General features: G+C 47.9%; 1 protein-coding gene across 1 annotated transcript in view; it reads right to left on the reverse strand.

Annotated features, from left to right (window-relative positions):
• Positions 1 to 25,714, reverse strand: part of MYT1 (myelin transcription factor 1) — a 137,266-nt gene that overhangs the window by 96,504 nt on the left and 15,048 nt on the right. The window contains exons 3-4 of the mRNA XM_070941128.1: positions 6,761 to 6,815; positions 3,982 to 4,012 (exon numbers count right to left, since the gene is read on the reverse strand). Of these exons, the coding sequence (XP_070797229.1) occupies positions 3,982 to 4,012; positions 6,761 to 6,815 (86 nt within the window). The remainder of the gene's footprint in view (positions 1 to 3,981; positions 4,013 to 6,760; positions 6,816 to 25,714) is intronic.

Below are 25,714 nucleotides of genomic sequence, written 5' to 3' on the forward strand. Positions count from 1 at the left end.
CGCTACCGGCTCGGCCGAACCGGACCAAACCGGGAGGAACCCACCACTAGTTAGGATGCTTCTCCTTAATTCCTTAAGAATAATCCACCAAGTATTCCTGAAAACACACCAACTTTTCAGGGTTCATGGGGCATATGCAAATCCCGTGGGTCGAATAAGAGAGGTTCCTCATTAGAAAACCCCAGGTGTCCAAAGAGCAATTGGAAGCTACCCAGTCCAACTTCCTACGGTGTTTCTATTTTGGGGGAAACAGGCTGTTATGCAGATTACCGAGCACCAGGCGCCCGGCCCGGCCTGCCTTTTATTGTCGAACACATCAGCAGAGGTGGCAATTGATGCCAATGACATATTTCAGGGGCAGCCTGATTACGCACAGCCATCGCTGCAGCTGTCCCCTAACTGCCTGATTAACTGGACAATTAATCGACTAATTGAAGCCCAGGCTGTGCCCGTGACAAAGGCAGAGGAGGCGAGGGGAGAAAGACATTAACCATGGACAAGAAGGGGGGTGGCGGCAGTGGGGGGGGGGCTGCGTTCCAAGGATGCTGAGAAATTGGCGGTGGCTACACTTGTAAACACAGCGGGGTGTGGAGGAGAGTGGGTCGGATCTTGGAGGCAGCCAAGCAGATGGAGTCACCTCCGTTGCCAGGTGCCACTTTGAAAGTCTGCCCGACTTTGCAAAGATTTTGGTCTCTCTTGAGAGGGGGTGGGGGTGAGGATAATTTGGAATGGAAGGAGCCCCTCTTTTTTGAGTGGTTGCCACAAAGAAGAGAGCGGGGGGGGGGTATCAACCTATTCTCCAAAGCATCAGAAGGCAGGACAAGAAACAATGGAATACTGCTATTATGTCACCTCTGATCCTCCTCCCCCTCCTCCTCCTCCTCCTCCTCCTCCTCCTCCTCCTCCTCCTCCTCCTCCTCCTCCTCCTCCTTCTTCCTCTTCCTCTTCTTCTTCTTCTTCTCCTCCTCCTCCTCCTCCTCCTCCTCCTCCTCCTCCTCCTCCTCCTCCTTCCATATCCATCATCGGACATTGGTGATCCTATTTTTATCAACAGCCGCACGAAAAAGTGCTGCTGAGTTTTGTCCAAACCAAAATCCCTTAGATTTTGAAGCCATGATGTTCTTCTTCTGCCTGGACCTCGTTTGCCTTCAATCTTTCCTTGGAGGTATGGCGTTTTTTTTCCAGGTGTCGCATCACACGTCCAAAATACTCTAACTTTCGCTTTTTAATGGCTTTGATGATTTCCCTTGACTTTCCCAGGCGGCTTATCGCCTCCTCATTTCTGATTTTGTCAACCCAAATTATACGTAACAGCCGCCTGTAAATCCACATATTTCAAATGCTTCTGGTCTCTTCCAGTGGCTTTCTGTCAGAGACCAACTCTCAACTCCGTAGAGCAGATGTAGCATCTGACAAGCCTGATTTTCAGTCTTAGGCTGATGTCGTGACTGCAGAGGAGCTTTTTCATTTTGAAGAATGCTGTTTGTGCTTTCTCTAGCCTCGTCTTTACTTCGGTGGTCATATCCCAGCTTTCGTGTAAATTAGAACCGAGGTATGTGATCCTTTCAATTTTTTCCAGTGGTATTCCTTCCGAAGTTATCCGTGGTAAATTCATGGGTTGTTTGCCGACGACCATGATCTTGGTTTTTGAGATGTTTAAGCTTCACGCCAGAGGTGGGTTTTAGCAAGTTCTGACCAGTTCTGGAGAACCGGTAGCGGAAATTTTGAGTAGTTCGGAGAACCGGTAGTAAAAATTCTGACTGGCCCCGCCCCCATCTATTCTCTGCCTCCCAAGTCCCAGCTGATCGGGAGGAAATGGGGATTTTGTAGTAACCTTCCCCTGGAGTGGGGTGGGAATGGAGATTTTACAGAGCCTTTTACAGATTTTATAGACCCTTGGTGGCACAGCGGACTAAACTGCTGTTAAAGTAGCACTTAGCTGCCAGCTGCCTGCAATTACTGCGAGTTCAATTCTCACCAGGCTCAAGGTTGACTCAGCCTTCCATCCTCCTGAGGTAGGTAAAATGAGGACCCGGATTGTGGAGGCAATAAGCTGACTTTGTATAAAATAGAACAACGCTTGGGGGGGGGGCAAAAAGCCCTACTAAGCAGGTATATACAAAAGTATGAAGGCTATTGCTTAAAGCATTGTAAGCCGCCCTGAGTCTCCGGAGAAGGGCGGCATACAAATTGAACTAATAAATAATAATAAATAAATACAGATTCCTTCCCCTGCCATGCCCACCAAGCCACGCCCATCAAGCCATGCCACACCCATCAAGCCACACCCACAGAACCGGTAGTAAAAAAATTTGAAACCCACCACTGCTTCAAAGCCATATTTTTCAGATATTTCTGTGACTCTTTTCTCTAGACTAGCCAAACCCTCCCTTAGTTGAAAAGAAGATCAACTAAGATGATTAAAGGCTTGGAGACTAAAACATTTGAAGAACGGTTGCAAGAATTGGGTATGGCCAGTCCAGAGAAAAGAAGGACGAGGGGTGACATGATAGCAGTATTCCAGTATTTGAGGGGCCACCACCAAGAAGAGGGAGTCATCTTATTCTCCACACCTCCTGAGGGCAGGACAAGAAACAATGGATGGAAACGGATCAAGGAGAGAAGCAACCTAGAACGAAGGAGAAACTTCCTAACAGTGAGGATAATTAATCAGTGGAATGGCTTGTTCAGAAGTTCTGGGTGCTCCATCACTGGAAGGTTTTAAGAAGAGACTGGACAGCCATTTGTCTGAAATGGTACACGGTCTTCTGCTTGAGCAGGGGGTTGGACTAGAAGACCTCCAAGGTCCCTTTCAAATTCTGTTATTCACAGAAGGTCCTTCAATGGGACGGTGAAGGACCTCAAGCCACAACCCGAGCTAAGAAAGCTGTGGACAGTACAGTAGCCTTCAGAAACGTGGCACCTTCCAGATGTGTCCAGACTCTGCAGGTCATCTTTGACATACAACTATTCGTTTAGTGACCGTTCAAAGTTACAACGGCAGTGAAAAAAACTGACTTAACCGTTCTCACACTGGCCACCGTTGCAGCTTTCTCACAGTCCCATGATCAAAATTCAGGCAACCTTGACAACCGGCATGTATTTAGTATTTGCAGCATCTTGGGGTTGCGTGCGTTGTGATCCGCCAGCAGCCTGCGTAGCTGGCAGCGGAGTCGGACAGTGAGGAGGCTAGGGAGGAATATGGGCCAGTCCTGGAGTCTGGGGAAGGCTCGGATGAGGGCTCTGCGTCAGAGGCAGAGATGGGGCCAGGGCCATCTGGGAGTTATGCACAGACTCTCGAGCCTCCAGAGTCAGATATCAGAGAGGCAGAGGAACAGGAGGAGCCTGTTCCTAGTGCATGCATGCGCAGAGCTGCCAGAAGGCAAGAACAGTTAAAACTAAAGGGATGACTCAGGAGTAAGGCCTGGAGGTGATTGGCCCCTCCCATAAGGCTTAAAAGAGGAGCAAAGGCACGTGGGCCCTTTGCAGGAAAGCAACGTTGTTAATTCTGTTCCCAGTCGGCATCTCTGTTTGATTCTGGACTCCGTGTGGCTTTGCCAAGTAGGTCTTTGGCAGAGTGTCAAGGGAGATGAAGGTTGGTGATTATCCTGAAGGACTTTTTGCAACTAATTGGGACTCAGCTGTGAATGAACGTAATTCACAGCTCTTGCAATAAAAGAGTTTTTTGGGACTACTTTTGTGTTTTAATGACTCAGGAAGCCTAGGTCACAACAGCGTGATTGCCGTTTGTGTCCTCCCCAGCTGGCTTCTGACCACAGAGTCAATGGGTGAAGCCCAATTCACTTAATGTCCCCATGTGTCAGGGTTCCAAGGAACACCCCCAAGGAACCCTGATACTGTGATTCATTTAACAACGACAGTGATTCGCTTAAGAAACACGACAAGAACTGTCACGTCCGTCACGGGGGCGAAACAGCAAGCAGATCTATTAGAGATCAGATCCAAGATATGGTTCCTTACCTCAACTCCTGCCCAATGAGTTCTGTTGGTACTGCAGGAGCAAGAAGGAAGAACAGAAGAAAACAAGGTCAAAGAGAAAGAAGATTAAGGCAGTTTTGGAAAAAAAAAAAAAAAAAGTCACTCGGTGCAAATTGCAAACATAACCTACTGCCCCCACCAAATAGCAACCACAACTGGTCTACATGCTAATTTGAATCCTTTGATCATGCTTAGTATGGTCCAGCATTGGTCGAAGCTCAAATCTCATTCCATAAATTCAATCAATATACTGTGGGTCCATGATGGCGAACCTATGGCATGCATGCCACAGGTGGCACATGGAGCCATATTGGTGTGCACACGAGCTCAGCTGCGGCACACGTGTGTGCTGGCCAGCTGATTTTCGGGCCTTCTGGGCCACCCGGAAGTAGGGAAACAGATTGTTTCCTGCCTCCGGAAGGCCTCCATGGGGGTTGGGGAAGGCTGTTTTTGCCCTCCCCAGGCTCCTAGAGAGGCTCTGGAGCCTGAGGAGAGCAAAAAACAGGCCTACCGGGCCCACCATGCCATTGCGTGCTAAAAGTGGGGGGAGCGCAGGAGGACCGTGCGTGCATGCGTGGGGGTGGGGCACATAGAATTATGGGCGTGGGCACGTATGTGTGCGACCCACCCCCGCTCCCCCCCACTTTTGGCACGTGATGGCAAAAAGGTTAGCCATCACTGCTGTACGTAGTCCTTGACTTACAACAGTTCATTTAGCATTCGTTCCAAGTTTACCACGGGACTGGGAAAAGTGACTCTACGACCATTTTTCACACTTATGACTGTTGTGGCATTCCCGTGGTCACGTGATCAAAATTCAGACACTGGGCAACCGGTTCATATTTATGACGGGTTGCAATGTCCTGGGGTCATGGGATCCCCTTTGCTGACCTTCCAACAAGCAAAGTCAATGGGGAAGACAGATTGGCTTAACAACTGGGTTGCTAACTTAACAAATACAATGACTCACTTAACAACGGGGGGCAAGAAAGGTCATAAAATGGGGGCAGATGTCTCACTTAGCAACATAGATTTCGGGCTTCACTATGGTTGAGGACTCCCTGTAGTGAAGCAACATTTTTTGCAAATCTTATAGTCTGAACACTCTGTTCCTCTTTCTTCCCCCAGTTTAATAATTCAGTCCAATTAACATTTCTGGAAAATGCAGTCCCTGGCTTTATGATTTAGGAGCACTGTCATTGGCTCAACAAAGGGGATGCCCTCCTGTGGCAACCGGGATTCATCTGCTTGTTTAGATGAACGACCCAATGTAGCTACCACTGATTTGGGGTTAATTTGCTGCAGCTTCTGGGACAGCAAACTGAAATATTGTCAGGCTCTCTTGGCCAATCGGTTTGAATTAGAGAATTGATTCCAAATGGGATAGAAAAGGCCTTGATAATGGTGTTTTGATCCTGGGCCTATTTTATTTCATACGTTGTCATTGCAATTCTGCAATGATGAATCTATATCTATCTGTCTGTCCATCATCTATCTATCTATCTATCTATCTATCTATCTATCTATCTATCTATCTATCTATCTATCTATCTATTTCATCTATCTATCTACCTATCTCTTTCTATCTATCATCTATCTATCTATCTATCTATCTATCTATCTATCTATCTATCTATCATCTATCTGTCTATCTATCTATGATCTATCTATCTATCTATCTATCTATCTATCTATCTATCTATCTCTTTCTATCTATCTATCTCTATATCTATCTATCTATCTATCTATCTATCTATCTATCTATCTATCTATCTTTCCTCCCATCTCTACTTATCTCTCCTTCCTTCCTTCTTTCCTTTCTATCTATCTATCTATCTATCTATCTATCTATCTATCTATCTATCTATCTTTCTATCTATCTGTATCTATCTATCTGTATCTATCTATCTATCTTTCCTCCCATCTCTAGTTATCACTCCTTCCTTCCTTCCTTCCTTCCTTCCTTCCTTCCTTCCTATCTATCTATCATCTATCTACCTCTATCTCCCTTCTTCCCTTCCTTGTTCCCATCTCCTTCCTTTCTTTTCTCATCCTTTTCTCCTTCCTTCCTCCTTTTCTTTCTTTTTTCCTTCCTCCCATTTCCTTGTTCCTTCCTTTTCATCTCCCTCCCTCCCTTCTTTCCATTTCCTTGCTTTCTTTTCATCTCCCCCTCCCCCTTCTTTCCTTTCTTCCTCCCTCCCTCCTTTTCTTTCTTCCTTCTTTCCTTCTTCCCATTTCCTTGCTTTCTTTTCATCTCCCCCCTCCCTCCCTCCCTCCTTCCTTCCTCCCTCCCTCCCTCCCATCCTCCCTTCCTTCCTTTCAAAGCCTGAAAATAAATAGACATCCAACTCGGAGTTAACCACTTATTTTTCCTCCACTCCCTACACCCATCAGCCTTGCATTCTTCCATGCCCAGCACTTCCCTTCCCAGCCAAATGCAAAACTTTAAAGTCTCAGGCTGTGATAAAAGCAGTCTGTCGTTGGGTAGCAAATCAGGCGTGTATGCCTGGTTTTTAAAGAAGGAAAAGGAGCAAGGGAGGAATTAGAAAACCGACTGGAAAGTTGGTGCCTGGGTTGAATGGCCATTTGAGTCATTTGCCAAAGCAGTCTGTCGGGAATAATTGGGAAGGGGAAATGGCTGTGCACAAATGACACACAAAAACACACAAGGTCTCATCCTCAGGCAGGATTCCATTCAGACCAACGTGCCTGAACCATCTGCACCCGTGTTTCCCCATGGAGAGTGGAACAAAACGCTTACCTCTAATTGCCTTGGACCGTGTTCGTGCTCGTTTATCATCATTCTCTAAACTCATCTGGAATCCAACAACAATAGAATTTAACATTGTGTTCAATAAAAAAGCATTTCACAGTCAAAGTTAAGGTTGTTTCTCTAAAATTGGGATGGCCTAAAGAAAGTGGAAAAGGCCAGGGGTGGGCTTAAAATTTTTTAGCAAGGAGTTCTCTGCCCGGTTGCTGAGTGGGCGTGGCCATGGTGGGTGTGGCCTAGTCGGCCTCCTGCACCACAGTGTGGGGGGGGGGGAGAAAACGGATGTTTTTGCCCTCCCCAGGCTCTGGAGGCTTTCCTTGAGCCTCCGGGAGGGCGAAAACGGCCTCCCCAGGCTCCGGAGGCCCTCTGGAGGCCGGAAACGGGCCCATTTCTGGCCTTCCTGAACTTCCAGCAGTCCCATTTTTCACCCTCCCTGAGCCTCCATACGTGCCCTGCACTTACCTGCATCCAAAATTGGCCACGTGGGGACTCCTGGGAGGGGAGGGGAGGGGTGGGCAGAGCCAGCCAGGACTGGGATTTGGGGGTTCTCCGAACTGCACTGAATCTTGGCTAAAGGTTCTCCCGAACCCCTGCGAACCCCCAGCAGCCCACCCCTGGGAAAGGCTCTAAGCAAAGGGTGTCCAACCTTAGACACCTTAAGACCTGTGGACTTCAACTCCCAGAATTCCCCAGCCAGCCCAAGAAACTTTGGAAAAAGTACCAAGAAGAGCAACTAAAATGATTAAGGGCCTGAAGACAAAAAGGTACAGAGAACGGTTGAAGGAATTGGGTATGGCCAGTCTAGAGAAAAGAAGGACTAGGGGGTGACATGACAGCAGTAATCCAGTATTTGAGGGCTGCCACAAAGAAGGGAGGGGTCAATTTATTTTCCAAAACACCAGAAGGCAAGACAAGAAAGTTACAACGACACTGAAAAAAGTGACTTTTGACCATTTTTCAAACTTACGACCCTTGTAGCATCCCCGTGGTCACGTCGTCAAAATTCAGATGTTTGTCAACAACCATTCGAAGTTACAACATCACTGAAAAAGTGACTTATCACCATTCTTCACACTTATGGCCATTGCAACATTCTCATGGTCACGTGACCCACGATTTGGAAGCTCGGCAACAGGTTCGTATTTCTGTCGGTTGCAGTGTCCCAGGGTCATCTGATCCCCTTTGGTGACCTCCTGACGAGCAAAGTCACTGGGGAAGCCAGATTCACTTAACAACTCTGGCAAGAGAGGTTGTAAAATGAGGGAAAATTCACTTTAAAATGTCTCACTTAGCAACAGAAATGCAGGGCTCCGTGGTGGTCGTAAATCGAGGACTACCTGTTTATAGAACCTGGCATCTCAGTTTGAAATGATGGGAGCCTTCCTTGGGATTGTAACAAAATTTTCCTAGTTGAAATTTAGACAGATTCATCACAGAATTGAAAGGTTGATTTACTTCTCAAAGCAAGGACAGCTTATACAGGTAGTGTTGTGGCCCGTCAGTGGCCTGTGCAGCTAGTAGCTGATTCAGACAGCGAGGAGGCTGGTGTGGTGCTGCGCCAGCAGCCTGTGCAGCTGGCACTCAAGTCGGACAATGAGGAGGCTGGAGAAGATGTGGTGCCAGAGGCAGGGATTCAGCCAGGACCTTCAGAACCTCCAGAAGGTCCCTTAAGTGAAGAGGAAGAAGAGAAAGAAGAGGAAGAATGCACGGGCACGCAGAGTTGCCAAAAGGCAGGAGTGGCTCCTCAGGAGGCGGTCTCCCCGAGAGTAAAGCTTGAGGCTAATTGGTCACTCCCTTAGCCTATTTAAGGAGGAACGCCGACTGAAGCAATTTGCAGGGAACAACTTTAGTTCACATACCTTCGTGTCTTGTCTTGCTTATCTTATCAGCTTCCTGCAAATTGCTTCTGGGCATTCTGCCAACCGCAGTAAGCTTTCAGTATTATTCTTTGAATTCTTGGCGGCTGTTAATGCAGTTAATTAACAGCCCTTGTTGTAAAAAACTGGTTTATTTAGTAAACTAAGGTTTGTACAGACTTTGTGTGTGCTGCGTTCTTTGGGGTCCGTAGCTGGGGAAGAACAGGTAGTCCTCGACTTACGACTGTAATCAAGCCCAAAATTTATGTTGCTAAGGAAGACATTTCTTAAGTACGTTTTGCCCCATTTTACAACTTTTCTTGCTGTTAAGTGAATCATTGAAGTTAAGTTCATAAGCCGGTCGTTAAGCGAATCTGGCTTCCCCATTGACTTTGCTTGTCAGAAGGTCACAAAAGGGGATCACGTGACCCCGGGACACTGTGACCATCATAAATATGAACCAGTGGCCAAACTTCCAAATCTCAGGTCACGTGACCAGGAGAATGTTGCAACGGTCATAAGGGTGAAAAATGGTCATAAGTCACTGTTGTATCTTCGAATGGTCACTAAATGAGCTATTGTAAGTCAAGGACTACCTGTAGCAACCCTACCTCCTTTCAATATATGGATGTCAGCAATAGGTGGAATGAATTTATTCCTCAAATATGTAGATATTTGCAGAATGCTTATCAAACATTTGACTTATATCTACCTCCTCCTCCCCGGGATCTAATTTCAACACTTCATGGTTAATTTTGATATTGGATGTCAACATTTGATATCTGCTTGTACTTGATAGCAGCTGTGTCATCTTGCTTTGTCTTTCACAATTTGATAGCTTATTAGAGTTCACCTTGTCATGCTTCCAAAAGGAAAATAATCAAAAAAGATTCCAAGGAACCTTAGGAAACCATTCTTTGCTTTTCTTTTTTTAAAAAATGGTGCGGGAAACAAAAAATATAAGCTATTGATCTATCACAGTGATGGCTAACCTTTTTGCCATCACATGCCAAAAGTGGGGGGAGTGCGGTGGGGTCACACGCATGTGTGCCCACATCCATAATTCTATGCGCCCCCCATGCTCCCCCCTGCTTTTGGCACGCGATGGCATGGTGGGTACAGTAGGCCCGTTTTTTGCTCTCCCCAGGCTCCAGAGCCTTTCTAGGAGCCTGGGGAGGGCAAAAACGTCCTTCCCCCCCACCCGAGGCCCTCCGGAGGCCGGAAACAGTGTGTTTCCTGACTTCTGGTGGCCCCAGAAGGCCCGAAAATCAGCTGGCTGGCGCACGCATGCATGCCGGAGCTGAGCTCGCGTGCCCGCCAATATGGCTCCGCATGCCACCTGTGGCACCCGTGCCATAGGTTCGCCATCACAGATCTATCAGATTCAATAAGGCCTTTGGATGATAGCAGGCCCCAGAATAAAAAGACATGAACCAAAGTTTTAGATAGGATGATTTCAAAATGTATCAGAACTATTTGTAATCCTGCTGAGCCGTTGCTAATAGGGAAACATGATTTGGCAAAGTATGTAGCTTTATAAATATATTTGGAACAGTGGTGGGTTTCAAAATTTTTTACTACCTGTTGTGTGGGCGTGGCATGGCTTGGTGGGCGTGGCAGGGGAAGGATACTGTAAAATCTCCATTCCCACCCCACTCTAGGGGAAGGATATTGCAAAATCCCCATTTCCTCCCGATCAGCTGGGACTCGGGAGGCAGAGAATAGATGGGGGTGGGGCCAGTCAGAATTTTTACTACCGGTTCTCCGAACTACTCAAAATTTCCGCTACCGGTTCTCCAGAACTGGTCAGAACCTGCTGAAACCCACCTCTGATTTGGACGAAACCACGAGAAATAGGGAACTGAAAGTAGCCGATGGATAGAGGTTTGAGATGAACGTAGGTATTTGTGGAGACTGTCTGTCAGTAAGAAAGAGCAAGGAAGTCAGTTGTGAAATGCGTGCAGAAAAGTATAAATGGAATATCTTGGGATGAATTCAGGGCCACCGGCCATAGCTACTCCTTGCTTGCTGGACTCAGCTATGTCAGTGGACCTCATTGCAATGGGGTGTTACTCTAAGTTGCGTTATGATGGCTGCTCATGTCCCAAATTGCTTATGAAATAAACCTTTAATAAACTTTAAAGTAAGAATTATTATTTGTGTTGCGGTCTCCTGTTTCTTTTATTGGGATATTCTTACGACAATGGCCATGTAAGGGGTTTTTGCCAGTCAAAAAGCAAATCTGAATGTTAAATGTCTTCTAAAAAGTTGGCAAAGCTTGGAAGTTTTAAGGATATACTTTTGTTCCTTGTGGGGCTATTTAAACAATTCTAAAGTCAGGTATTCCTGATTTATTGTAGATTTTTTAAATCCTCTTTAATGGAATGCCCACATACATGTCTGTAGGAATATTCACATATAATACAGAGGGAATACATTTGATCCACAGCTTAAACAATAGAACAAAGGATAATAGGGTCGGAAAGGACCTTGGAGGGCAATGAAGCCACTACAACTTCTGGAGGAAAGCTGTTTTACTGGTTAATTGTCTCCACTGTTACTGAAGTTTCTCCTTAATTCCAGGTTGCTTCTCTCTTTGATTAGTTTCCAACCATCATTTCTTGTCCTGCCCTCTGGTGCCTTGGAAAATAATTTGACCCCTTCTTGGCAACCCTTCCGAGGTCAGTAAAATGACAACCCAGATTGTTGGGGGCCATATGAATGGGACTTTTTGTCTCCTATCCTTGGCTGCACCTCCTTCTCCCCCAGCGTTCTGCTTTGGGTGATTCTCCTCTGACACTTCTCCTCGGCTAACACACCCTCATTCCAGGAGTGGGTTCTACATTTTTTTACTACCGGTTCTGTGGGCGTGGCTTATTTTGTGGGCGTGGCTTGATGGTCATGTGACAATTATTTAGGATTTAGCAGAGGTACTGGTCTACCAGGTTTTTAACTGCTTGCAGAGCTGTACCGATCTACCCATTTATTTTTGCAGGCACAGATCTACTCATGTATTTTTGCAGGCACTGGTCTACCCATTTATTTTTGCAGGCACTGATCTGCTCATGTATTTTTGCAGGCACTGGTCTACCCATTTATTTTTGCAGGCACTGGTCTACCCATTTATTTTTGCAGGCACAGATCTACTCATGTATTTTTGCAGGCGCTGATCTACTCATGTATTTTTGCAGGCACTGATCTACTCATGTATTTTTGCAGGCACTGGTCTACCCAATTATTTTTGCAGGCACTGATCTGCTCATGTATTTGTGCAGGCACTGATCTACTCATGTATTTTTGCAGGCACAGATCTACTCATGTATTTTTGCAGGCACTGATCTACTCATGTATTTTTGCAGGCACTGGTCTACCCATTTATTTTTGAAGGCACTGATCTACTCATGTATTTTTGCAGGCACTGATCTACTCATGTATTTTTGCAGGCACTGGTCTACCCATTTATTTTTGCAGGCACAGATCTACTCATGTATTTTTGCAGGCACTGATCTACTCATGTATTTTTGCAGGCACTGGTCTACCCATTTATTTTTGAAGGCACTGATCTACTCATGTATTTTTGCAGGCACTGATCTACTCATGTATTTTTGCAGGCACTGGTCTACCCATTTATTTTTGCAGGCACTGATCTACTCATGTATTTTTGCAGGCACTGGTCTACTGATTTGTTTTCTTTTAACACTGGTCAGCTGTAGGGCGGCCCTTGGAAGCCCCACGGCAAGAGTTTAAACAGTTTTTTTTCCCTCTAGCCATCAGCTGGGACTCAGGAGGCAGCAATAGATTGGGGGTGGGGCCAAATAAAAGGTAAGAATAACGTGGGGGGTGGGGGGGCATGGGGGGGCGGGGGGGACAGAACCGGTTTGGTGACATCATATCGTCACCGCTACCGGCTCGGGAGAACTGGGCCAAACCAGGAGGAACCCACCACTGCTCCATTCATTCACCCTGGGCAATGGGCCATGGTCCCTCCGTCCCACACGCTTCGGCGTGGCTGATTTGCAGGAGGAGGTTCATCCTGGGTTTTCTGCTTCTCCTAACAAGCATTTGGCTTTCCTAAACCCAACCCATTGGGCTGCCGATTGATTGGCGGCTAACTGTCCCAGGCAGCGAAAAACCCAAATCGATCCCTCCTTCTGCGAATCGGCCGTGCCAAAGTGTATGGGACGGAGGTGCCGTGGCCCATTGCCAGTGGTGGGTTGCTACCGGTTCGCCCCGGTTCAGGCGAACCGGTAATAGCGGCGGCGGGAGGCTCCACCCACCTACCCAGACGTCATCAAATACGATCTGCACATGCGCGGAAGCTTCTGTGCATGCACAGAAGTGGCACACGCGCGAGCAAATCGGTAGCAAAGGTAAGTGAAACCCACCCCTGCCCATTGCCCAGGGTGAATGGGTGGGGGCGTGTCAGCCGAGGAGAAAAGTCAGAGGAGAATCGCCCGAGGAGGAACGCTGGGGGAGAAGGAGGTGAAGCCAAGGGTAGGAGACAGAAAGACCCTGCTTAGAGAGGGCTGTAAAGTACTGTGAAGCGGCCGTATATAAGTCTAAGTGCTGTTGCGGTTGTTATTGTGAGACTGCTATCATGTCTCCCCTAGTCCTTCTTTTCATTAAACTAGACATCCCCAATTCCTGCAACCGTTCATCGTATGTTTTAGCCTCCAGTCCCCTAATCATCTTGGTTGCTCTTCTCTGCACTCTTTCCAGAGTCCCAACATCTTTTTTTTTTTTTATGTCGTGGCGACCAAAACTGGATGCAATATTCCAAGTGTGGCCTTACCAAGGCCTTACAAAGCAGAATTAAGTCTTGACTACCGAAGTTAAGATACATAGAAATATGGGCTAGAGATAATATTATTGTTAGGTGGATTCACAGTTGGCGGAAGGATTATTATTCCCAATAATCCTTGACTTGGAGGAAAATACTGTATCAGTGACTAGGAGTTGAGGGGGTTGTTATCGAGTCTGCAGATGACATAAAGATGGTAGGTTTGGCTAATACTTTAAATAAAGTGTTAGCATTAAAATAATCAGAGAAGTAAAACACAAAGATAGGGACAGATGGTATACATTGGGTAGCCAATTCAAAACACCTCCTCACCGGCAATCCACACTGAGGTAAACAAAGATTTACCTCAAGATTAATACTAGATCAACCATCAAACAGTAAACAAGACCCCAATCGAGAAATTCCCAATTCAGACAAACAATCAAACAGTAAGCAACAGCCTAATAGCAATATCACTTAGACTTATATTCCGCTTCACAGTGCTTTACAGCCTTCTCTAAGCGGTTTACAGAGTCAGCATGTTGCCCCGCCTCCCAACAATCTGGGTTCTCATTTTACTGACCTCGGAAGGAGGGAAGGCTGAGTCGACCTTGAGCCGGTGAGATTCGAACTCTTGGCAGTTGGCAGAGTTAGCCTGCAATACTGGATTCTAACCACTGCGCTACCATGGCTAACCAAGGAACCATCAAGAATCCTCCCACCAACACTGACAGGGCAAGCCACTCATTTATTTATTTATTTATTTATTTATTTATTTATTTATTTATTTATTTATTGGTTCAATTTATATGCCGCCCTTCTCCGGAGACTCAGGGCGGCTTACAATGCGTTAAGCAATAGCCTTCATACTTTTGTATATACCTGCTTAGTAGGGCTTTCGGGCCCCCCCTAAGCGGTGTTCTTTTTTATACAAAGTCAGCTTATTGCCCCCACAATCCGGGTCCTCATTTTCCCTACCTCGGAAGGATGGAAGGCTGAGTCAACCTTGAGCCTGGTGAGATTTGAACTCGCAGTAATTGCAGGCAGCTGGCAGCTAAGTGCTACTTTAACAGCAGTTTAGTCTGCTGCTCCACCAAGGCTCTTTTTATCTATAAACAGAGAGCAAACCCTTCTGCCTTCTAACCCTGATGATGTTACCTAGTTGGGTAATGAAACGTCTGCACAGAAACAATCAAGCACACAGTTCGAAACAGGAAAAAAGTAGCAAGGAGAAGATCCCTGAATCTTATGGAGTGGTTGCTGGAAAGGTAAAGTGTTCCCAGAATTACAAAAGGTGATCAGGCTATATGATCCTTAGAGGGAGATGCTCTTCCATAGAATAACCATATGTATTATAAACACTGGTTGATCGCCAGTTAAGTATGAGCTAGCAGTGCTATGCAGCTGCTAAACAGGCAAATGCTTTGAGAAGGAATAATTCAAACAGAGTCCCAACCTCGCAATCATTGCCCTGAACAGATCCCATTTGAAATACAACGATCTCCTCTTATTATTATTTATTGAAATATGTCCTGCCTTTATTATTTTTTTAAAAAATAATTGAAGGTAGTGAACATATCCAGCAATTTTCTTGTTTTCCTCACAACAACCCTGTGAGGTGTGTTGGGCCAAGAGGGAAGGACTGGCCCAAAGTTGTCAAGCTGGCTTGCATACCTAGAACTCGCACTCCTAGTGATTGGCCCAGTCACCCAGCTAGCTTCCCTGCCTAAAGCGGGACTAGAACTCACAGTCTTCTAGGGATTGGCCCAAAGTCACCCAGCTAAGGTGGGACTAGAACTCACACTAAAGTGGGACTAGAACTCACACTCCTAGTGATTGGCCAGTCACCCAGATAGCCTAAAGCAGGAGTAGAACTCACAGTCTTCTAGGGATTGGCCGAAAGTCACCCAGCTAGCTTTCATACCTAAAGTGGGATTAGAACTCACACTCCTAGTGATTGGCCCAGTTACCCAGCTAGCTTCCATGCCTAAAGCGGGACTAGAACTCACAGTCTTCTGATAATTGGCTCAAAGTCACCCAGCTAGCTTTCATGCCTAAGGCGAGACTAGAACTCACAGTCTTCTAGTGATTGGCCCAGTCACCCAGCCACCTTTCATGCCTAAGGCGGGACTAGAACTCACAGTCTCCTAGTGATTGGCCCAGTCACCCAGCTAGCTTTCATACCTAAGGCGGGACTAGAACTCACAGACACCTGGTGACTGGCCCAGTCACCCAGCTAGCTTCCACACCTAAAGCGGAACTAGAACTCAGGGTCTCCCACTTTCTAGCCTGATGCCTTAACCACTATGACTCTGGGTGTAACCTGAACAGAAAATGAACTTACTTTAGGTCCGTTTTCCAAAGACTGCAGGGCCTGAAGAAGAAGAGAAGTCCCTAGCAGTCTCTCCCCTAACTCTTTTTTCAAGCTTCTTTATATTTTATTTATTTTATTTTATTTTATTCAATTTGTATACCGCCCTTTTCCTAGTGGACTCAGGGCGGTGCACAGCCAGAACTAAAACACATACCAATACAAAATTTAAAATTTTTAAAAGAATTACATGATTTTGGCCCAAAATTTAAAACATTCAAACTAAAACCCATTTGACAATTTAAAAACCTAAAAAAGACTAAAAGGGGGGTTCACGCCAGCCCTGCTTGATGGAAAAGAAAAGTTTTTAGGGCACGGCGAAAGACCCGGAGATCCGATATCCTTCGTATCTGTTACAAGGAATGGTGGATCAGGCCCAATAAAGAGACTTGAGTCATCTGGTAAAATATAACTCTTTTATTTGCAGGTTCATCACATCATCACTTGAATGCATCAGGAACTGGGATGAGGAGAGGTGTGCCCACCTTTTATACCTGTGGGCGGGGATTCAGGTAAGGAGGGGCCTATGGGAGGAGCTGACCAGGTGGGAGTCTGGGTTAACCCCTGCACTACTGCACTATAGCTGATCCCTGGCACGGGCAGAGCATTTATACCTGACAAATCCCCCTCTAAATGCCTGACCCGTGTCTGTAGGCCTGACTGACTAGTTGGTACCCTGGGGTGGATGTTGAGCTTGGAAACTAAGTGTGAGTGTTGTTTGCCTTGTAGGGGTTTCGTGAGTATGTCTGCGGTCTGTTCCTCTGTATCGCAGTGTATGGCTTTTATGAAACCAATTCTGGAGAGCTGTCTAACGTGCTTATATTTTATGTCTATGTGCCTTGACCTTTGTCCTACAGCGTCGGACATGGATATCTCTATGGCGGCTTTGTTATCTTCATATATATTTATTGGGTAAGCTGGTTCTCTCCACACGCTGGCAAGTAGGTCGTCGAACCAGATGAGGTTGTTGGCGGCTTTGGAGAGGCATATGTATTCGGCTTCGGTAGTCGAAGTTGCCACCAGGATTTGTTTGCCTGAGTACCAATGCACTGGGCAGTTATTTAAGTAGAATATGTACCCAGATGTGCTTTTGCGGCCTTTGGCGTCTCCGGCCCAGTCAGCATCAGCGTAGCATGAGAGGATGGGTTCTTCGGATTTTTCAGGCTCTAGGGTTAAGCATGCATTGACACTCTGTTTCAGGTATCTTAGTACCCTTTTCACTGCGTCCCAGTGGTATGTGGTGGGTTTGCTCACGTGCCTGGATAGTAAATTAACGGATAGGGCAATGTCCGGTCTGGTCCAGTTGGCGATATACAGGAGGGAGCCTATGATTGACCTGTACAGCGTGTTGTCTCCAAATTCGGGTGATTCATCATGCATGTTTTTTAGAAAGTCCGCCTGCATGGGTGAATCACATCCCTTGGCGTCTGCCATGTTGCATTTATGGAGCAACTCTTCTATCTTCTCTTTCTGCGACAGTTGGAAACCCTTTGGCGTCTGGTTGACTTGTACTCCCAGGTATCGGTTTATCCTCCCAAGGTACTTTAGGGTGAAATGCTCGCTCAGCCTGCTGGCAAAGGTGTTGCGGTTGGCTTCGTGTTTGCTGATGTATAGAATGTCATCCACGTAAACTAGGATGTATTCTGGTGAGTCCCCCTCTTTCCTGGTGAAGAAACAGTTGTCAGCTATGGTCGCCGTGAATCCCATAGACTTCAGGGCCTCTACCAGGCATTCGTACCACCGTTTGCCTGATTGCTTTAGTCCATACAGGCTCTTATGAAGTAACCAGGTGTCCCCTCTGTTGGTTTCTTTGCTGTGGGGGGCTCTGATGTATATCTCCTTGTCTAGGTTGGCGTGCAGGTAAGCGGTCTGCACATCGAACTGGTGTACTTCCAGCCCTAGCAAGGATGCGATGACCAGGGCGCTCTTGACGCTCTCTGTTCTTACGGTGGGCGAATAGGTGTCTGTGTAATCCTCCGGAAACCTTTGAGCAAACCCCTGGGCAACTAATCTTGCCTTGTATAGGCTTTGGCCCCCCTCTAAGTTCTTGACTTTGAATATCCATCGGGTGCCTATTGTGTTCTTGCCCTCTGGGACTTTGGTGGGGGTGTACACCTCCAGCTTCCTCAGGCTGTCCAGTTCCTTGGCCATGGCTAACTCCCACTTTGCCCTCTCCCCTTGGGGTAGTCTTAGCACCTCTTCGTATGAGTTTGGCGTGACGTGGTTTGCATGCACGTGCATCACGTAATCATTTAACCTTTTTGGCAGCTGGTTTCTGGTCGATCTGACCGGCCTGGTTGCTGCCTGCTCAGTGTCATGCAGATATCTGGCTTCTCTTTGTGTCAGTGATTCGACACTTATCTTGGGATGATTCTCTTTCCATCCCTCAACCTTGATGCCTTGGAGGTCGGGCTTGGGCCTGCTCCCTTCCTGCTTACTCACTGTCTTGTTTTTGTTTTGGGTTTGCTCGATTGGGCTATCCTCCTGCTTGGTGGGTACCTCATTTAGGTGTAACCTGGACCAGTTGGCTTGCTCATGGAATGCCGCTGTTCTGGAGACCACAAACCTATTATTATTGTCCACAAACCTGAAGCCCTTGGTTCCTGGCTCGTACCCCATAAACCTGAGCCTTCTGGACACCTTATCCCCTTTCTTGCGCAACTGCTTGGGTATGTGTACATCAGCCGTTACACCGAACACATGTAGGTGTGCTATCTGCGGCTTCTTGTTATACATGACCTCGTAGGGTGTTTTGTCTATCACACTGGACCATGTTCTATTTAATGTATAGTTGGAGTAGACCAGGGCTTCAGACCAGAAGTGTTGGCCAATTCCCGCGTCCTCTAGGGCGCACCTGACCATCGTTTGCAGCGTGGAGTTCCGTCGTTCTGCGACCCCGTTCTGAAAGGCGGAAAACGGGGACGACGTAAAGTGAATCACGCCTTTGGACCTGAGCCAATGTGAGAAGTCCTTAGATAGAAACTCAGACCCTCTGTCGGTCATGATCTGTTTGATCTGTTTGTTGTTTTGGATTTCTACTCTTTTATAGAATTCTTTGAATTTTTGGAAGGCCTCATCCTTTTTTCTTAAGGTGTAGACGAAGCCATATCGACTATGGTCATCCACTATGGTGAGGAAGTACCTTTTTTTATAAGTTATGGATGGCCTTAGGGGCCCTACCAGGTCCATGTGTACTAGGTCGAATATTTGGTTGGCGGCGCGTAATGACTTCTTGGGTCTGGGTTTTACTTTTAGTTTTGAACACTTGCACACCGAGCACTCGAGGTAGTTTTCACAGTTTTTTATTATGGCACCCTCGGTACAATTGGCCATTTTTTGTATCACAGGAAAACTGGCGTGTCCAAGCTTGCGATGCAGCAGGTGGGCACAGTTGTCGTGCATTGGTTTGCCTATTGAGGGTCTCCTTTGGGTGTATTTGTTGTGTTGTGTCTCTGGTGTCGTGTTGTCATTGTTATCTACCTCCCTCCCGTCTACCTGTTCACCCTCAGCCCTGCCTTGGTCAGTGTCTTCTGCATTCTCTGAGCTGGTGTTTATGCTGTGGGCGTAATCCTCACAGAAAGTTATGTATGATAACCCTTGGTCAATGGTTACTCTCCCTATATCCTTCCCGTCCTTGCTAACCTTCACGTTGCCTTTTGAGAATATCATCTCAATCCCTGATTCCCTGCTAAGTTTTACTGCAGCCAGGATGTTGTGGGGTATCTCCGGGACTAGTAGTACCCCCTCTATTTTCCCTACGCCTGGTAATGTAATTGCCCCTTTGCCTGTTACTCTAACTTGGTTTTGGTCTGCAACTTTGATAGAAAAATCCTCTCTCTTGAATGATGAGAGTAGTTCCTGATTGTATGTGGTGTGGTTGGAGGCTCCCGAGTCCAGGAGCCAAGAGCTGGTGTCTTTGTTTTGGTGTGTGGTGTGTGTGTGCTCCCCTATCCCATATAGGGACCCTGTCCTGCTGTCGCGTGAGCTGTCCCTGTTTCCCTTCCTATCCCTGGGGATGGGTGAGTCTCTACGCCTATACCTATCTTCGGATGTGTGCCTTTCTGTTTGTCTGTACCTATGCTCTGGCCTGCCTCTCTCCCTATAGTTCTTGGGGCAGTCCCTTTTGATGTGTCCCCTCGACCCGCAGATGTAGCACTCGGGCGTGTTGTGTTGTTTCTCTTGGAAGACTACTCTCTTCTCACTCTTGTGTTCTCTGGGAGGGCCGGGGCGGCCCCTCCTCAGATTATCTTCTGCGATGAGCCTGTTGGATAGCCTCTCCACAGACAGCATCCCTAGGCTGACGGTGTCTAAGTGTGTCAGGAAGCTATTCCATGAGTGATCTAAAGAGTTGATTATCACACTCTTCATGATTTGGTCAGAAATAACTTCTCCCCTAAGATGTAGCTCTGCTCTGGTACCGCTTAAGGACACTAGGTGCTCACTCATGGGTGTCCCTGGCTTAAGTCTGGCGGAAAAGAATTCCTTGGAAATTTGTGTGGTGGTGGACACACTCTCACTATAAAACAACCCAAACATTTTCCCTATGATTTCGGATACTGTGAGGTTGTGGCCAATACAGTGGTAAATGGTGGGGGAAATACTGGCAATTAAAAGGTAGAATGCCTTATGGTGCATGCAATCTAGCTCTAAAGTCCATGGTCTCTCAGGGGGGTCATTAATAAAATGAGACATGTTTTCTTTCAGAAATACCACCTGGAGCTGCTGTGACCACTCTAGGATATTGCCCCCATCCATCCTCAACTTGGGAAAGTCAACAGGTAAGTTCCCAGCACTAGTAGTAAAATTACTTACTGCTGGCTGCTGTCCATGGTTCCTTATGTCTCTATAGCAGCAATAGGGCATAGGAACGCTTGCCGGTAATTTAAAAGTCCCGCTTTGTAATTTTTTTCTTTTTTCTTCTTCTAGGCGGAAGAGCGCATGCGCGAAGTCCATTTCAGCTCCGCCGTCGCCGAGGAAGGACCTGTTCATCGCGGCTCCGCTGTGGAGGCCTCTGCCGGTCGGGTAGGCCTCGGCTTCGTACTTGGGGGTCCAGATGTGCTCCTGGGGGCGTCGTCCAGCGGCTGCTTCTCCCGAGTGAAGATCCTGGCGGCGTTGGGGCTCCGGTGACGGCTGTAAGTAGCTGCCCCAATCCATGCGGTCCGGGGTGCGCGGCCTGGGCGATCGGAGGCGCGGTGTCCCTGGGGTGCGAAGGTGGGCTGGCGAATCGCCGCGGGCGTCGGTGGCTCTTGGGTGGGCGCTCCGCTGTCCCTCTCCTCGTCTTCCCTTCTGCTTCGGCCTCTCCGGCTTCTCTTTGGTAATTTTGAGGCCTGGGCCGAAGGCGGCGGCAAGGGTCTTCATGGCCCTATCGACTTGCCGCTCGCTGGGGGTGTACCAGGGGTCGGAGTCAGATTCGGTTCCCTCTCCCTGGTCACTTTCATCATTGTTTATGGCCCGGCATTTTTCGCGCGCCGGCCATTTTGAATTCTGATCGCTGATTGGTTGGGGGTCGGCCATCTTGTCTGACCATGTGGACAAAGATGGCCGCCGTTTCAAATTTAGAGCGGGGCTTTGGGGCTCGGTGGCTGTTGGAAGTGCCCTTTTGGGCGATCCACTCACCGAGTCCAGCTCCTCAAGTTCAGAGTCCGAGCCCTCTTCGCTCCTTGCCACTTCGCGGTCGATTATGAAGCTCCGCAGGTCAGCAAGGAGGTTCTTGTCACCGGCTCGCTCTTTCAGCAGCTGCAGGACGTCGAGTCGCAGCTTCTCTTCCTCTTGGTCGTGGTGGTGGGCCCTTTTTCCTTTTTCGATCTCCCCCCTTTCTTCCGTCGCTGTGGCTTTGGGGGTGGCTGAGGTTCCTGCCTTCCCTGGCGAGTCCGATGGGTTGCTCTCCCGTTGCTTCGGAGGTGTCGCCATTCTGCAGGTAGGTATGGGTCCTTGTTTTGTGGCTTGGGATCTTTGGGCCTTACCAACCATCCTCTGCTACCATTTTGTTACAAGGAATGGTGGATCAGGCCCAATAAAGAGACTTGAGTCATCTGGTAAAATATAACTCTTTTATTTGCAGGTTCATCACATCATCACTTGAATGCATCAGGAACTGGGATGAGGAGAGGTGTGCCCACCTTTTATACCTGTGGGCGGGGATTCAGGTAAGGAGGGGCCTATGGGAGGAGCTGACCAGGTGGGAGTCTGGGTTAACCCCTGCACTACTGCACTATAGCTGATCCCTGGCACGGGCAGAGCATTTATACCTGACAGTATCTCCGGGGGCAAATCATTCCAGAGGGCAGGAGCTGCCACAGAGAAGGCCCTCCCCCTGGGGGTCGCCAGCCAACATTGCCTGGCTGACGGCACCCTGAGGAGTCCCTCTCTGTGGGAGCGTACTGGCCGGTGGGAGGCTATCGGCGGCAGAAGGCGGTCCCGCAAATACCCAGGTCCTATGCTTTGGAGCGCTTTAAAGGTGGTGACCAACACCTTGAAGCGCACCCGGAAGACCACTGGAAGCCAGTGCAGCTCACGCAGAAGAGGTGTCACATGGGAGCGGCCCCTCGCTCCCATAATCCCCCGCGCGGCCGCACTCTGCACCAGTTGGAGCCTCCGGGTACTCCTCAAGGGGAGCCCCATGTGGAGAACCACGGTTTATTATTTTTCTACTGAGGGGCGATCGGTGTTATGGGTGTTTGCAAAATGTCTTTTCCCTCCCTGCAGCCAGGGTGACAGGCAACATTTTCCTCCGGAGCACATCACCCACAGAGCTTGATAGATGCCATACATCACCCTCCATTGTTTGATTTAAAATGCTGAAGGGTGACAAAGTGCCTTGAGGCCAGCTCCGCCAATCGAGTGGCTGGGATGAAATTTCCATGCATATTATCCCCTCTCTCTCTCTCTCTCTCTCTCTCTCTCTCTCTCTCTCTCTCTCCCTCTCTCTCTCTCTCTCTCTCTCATATGGTAATCTTGCACGAATCCATCACGATGCACCCTTTGTGAATTTGCTGATGGGGGGGAAAGCCGAAGGAAATAAAAACACATCCGTAATTTATGCATCCTGTCAGGCCCGGCCCGGCCAAAACCACCCTTTCCGAGCCTTCACGTTTATTACAACCTCTCCAATAACGCAAAAAGACAATTACTATAATTTCTATTTTTAAAGCCTCGATTCCCTCTGGACCAATGGCTTCCATTTAAAGTGTGGAGAGGAGCAGGTGTCAAAGGGACTTCATTACGTTTACGAGCCTTTCAAATATGCCATTCCTGGCGTTCGCCAGAGTTAATGCCTTCCAATGCACGCCTCACAATAGAATTAATATTTTTGATTGCCGGGTGGCTGGGCGTGAGATTCCTTCCCCTCTTCCCTCCCCCCCCCCGCCCCCTTTGAAATGAAATCTAGCATAGTTTTCCTTTGTTTTGTCAGTTTTTCCATGGAAATTGGCAAACATTCGGCTGCCTTTCATGCATGCTTTGGCAATTTGATCAGGCAGATAAAGGAAAGGAAAAGGAAAAGGAAAAGGAAAAGGAAAAGGAAAAGGAAAAGGAAAAGGAGAAAGGAAAGGGAAAGGGAAAGGGAAAGGGAAAGGAAAAGGAAAAGGGAAAGGGAAAGGGAAGGAGGAAAACAGGAGGGAAGGAGGAAGGAGAGAGCGAAAAAGAAAATAAGCAAACAAGAAAAGTAAGGAAGAGAGGAGTAAGGAAGGAAGGGAAGAAAGAAGGAAGGAAGGAGAGAGTGAAGAAGAAAATAAGCAAGAAAAGGAAGGAAGGAAGGAAGGAAGATAAATGTTAATATTCATTTAGAGAAGTTAGCAATCTAAAGATACTACTGGACTTTCTGCAAACCTCTTCTTTTCACTGATCCATCCATTCTTGCTTGCTTCCTTCCTTCCTTCCCCCTCTCCCCTTCCTTCCTTCCTTCCTTCCTTCTTCCTTCCCCCCTCCCTTCTCCTTTCCCCTCTCCCCTTCCTTCCTTCCTTCTTCCTTCCCTCCTCCCTTCTCCCTTCTCCTTTCCCCTCTCCCCTTCCTTCCTTCCTTCCTTCCCCCTTCCCCCTCCCTTCTCCTTTCCCCTCTCCCCTTCCTTCCTTCCTTCCTTCCCCCTTCCCCCTCCCTTCTCCTTTCCCCTCTCCCCTTCCTTCCTTCCTTCCTTCCTTCTTCCTTCCCCCCTCCCTTCTCCCGTCTCCTTTCCCCTCTCCCCTTCCTTCCTTCCTTCTTCCTTCCCTCCTCCCTTCTCCCTTCTCCTTTCCCCTCTCCCCTTCCTTCCTTCCTTCCTTCCTTCCTTCCTTCCCCCTTCCCCCTCCCTTCTCCTTTCCCCTCTCCCCTTCCTTCCTTCCTTCCTTCTTCCTTCCCCCCTCCCTTCTCCCTTCTCCTTTCCCCTCTCCCCTTCCTTCCTTCCTTCCTTCCTTCCTTCTTCCTTCCCTCCTCCCTTCTCCCTTCTCCTTTCCCCTCTCCCCTTCCTTCCTTCCTTCCTTCCTTCCTTCCTTCCTTCCTTCCCCCTTCCCCCTCCCTTCCCCCTTCCCCTCTCCCTTTCCTTCCTTCCTTCCTTCTTCCTTCCCCCTCCCTTCCCCTTCCCCTTCTCCTTTCCCCTCTCCCCTTCCTTCCTTCCTTCCTTCCTTCCTTCCTTCCTTCCTTCTTCCTTCCCCCTCCCTTCTCCCTTCTCCTTTCCCCTCCCCTTCCTTCCTTCCTTCCTTCCTTCCCCCTCCCTTCTCCCCTTCTCCCCTTCCTTCCTTCCTTCCTTCCTTCCTTCCTTCCTTCCTTCCTTCCCTTCCCTTCCCTTCCCTTCCCTTCCCTTCCCTTCCCTTCCCTTCCCTTCCCTTCCCTTCCCACTATTTTGGAATTGCATTTTATAAACCACCAAAACAACAGCCCACACAGAATGTGTTCCGTGTCAAGGCACGCTCCCCGCACATGGCTCTGTAGCTCGCACATTTGTTCCTGTGGCTCCCAGCTGTGGTTTCATACATCTCTTCTGCCTTTTTTCCTCTCTGTTGTATTTTTTTTTCCCCTCTCCTCTTCTCTTTAGGGCCCTTCCAGCTGCTTGATTTAAATTCTCCTGACATTCCTCCCTTGGTGAGTTTTGTTCACAGCTGAATTAACTAGCAGTTGGCTTACTTAACTCACCCCACCTCATTTTATCCTCCTAGTTTCTTTGCCAAAGTCACCCCCCAATGGGACAACAACGGTTGCGTCCCTGCTTCAAATCTTGGGAGCGCATCCATTAGAAACCACTCTCCAGTCCTCTCAAGGCCTCAAATTAAAATTTACTGCTGTGTAATAAACAGCCTAACAAGGCTTGGTTGTCAGTTTTCATTTGCATAAACAAACGGTGCAAATAAAACATTTAACTGCGAAACCATCCAAAGTGCTCGCCTTGATGGGAAGGAAGGAGATGGAAAAACTGGCCAGGGACAGAGAGGGGAGAAGGGATCCTATGGAGATGGTGATTGTGGCATTGTGAGTTTCTAGTTGTTTTTGGATGTTGGTGGGATTTGATTGTGGTCAGTGGCTGCCATATATCCTGTTCAGGTATCTATGGGGAGAATGATACTGCGCGAGGCACTTCTCCTCCAAGAAGCTTCTTCAGCTCTGACAGGATGGTGGAGAATGGAAAGGTTTATATTCCTTGCAGACAGCTGGTCATTTGCAGCCTTTTAGAGGGTCGTTGAGGCCACTTGGAGGTTTATCTCTGTCCTCAGGGTCACCTGAGTAGACCCTGATTCCTGTAGTCTGCAATTTTTTCTCTGGAAATCCATTCCTACTCCCACACCATTCAAAGCAGTGGTGAGTTCCTCCCGGTTCCGCCGAGCCGGTAGCGGTGACGATATGACGTCACCGAACAGTTCTCTTTGTTTGGGAGCTGGGCCCTTCCCCCCACCCCCCCCCGGGCGTTATTCATATCTTTTATTTGGCCCCACCCCCAATCTATTGCTGCCTCCTGAGTCCCAGCTGATCTGCTA

This window comes from Pituophis catenifer, unplaced genomic scaffold (assembly GCF_029215685.1).
Source record: "Pituophis catenifer annectens isolate HBS135680 unplaced genomic scaffold, rPitCat1.0.hap2 SCAF_3, whole genome shotgun sequence".
NCBI lineage: Eukaryota > Metazoa > Chordata > Lepidosauria > Squamata > Colubridae > Pituophis > Pituophis catenifer.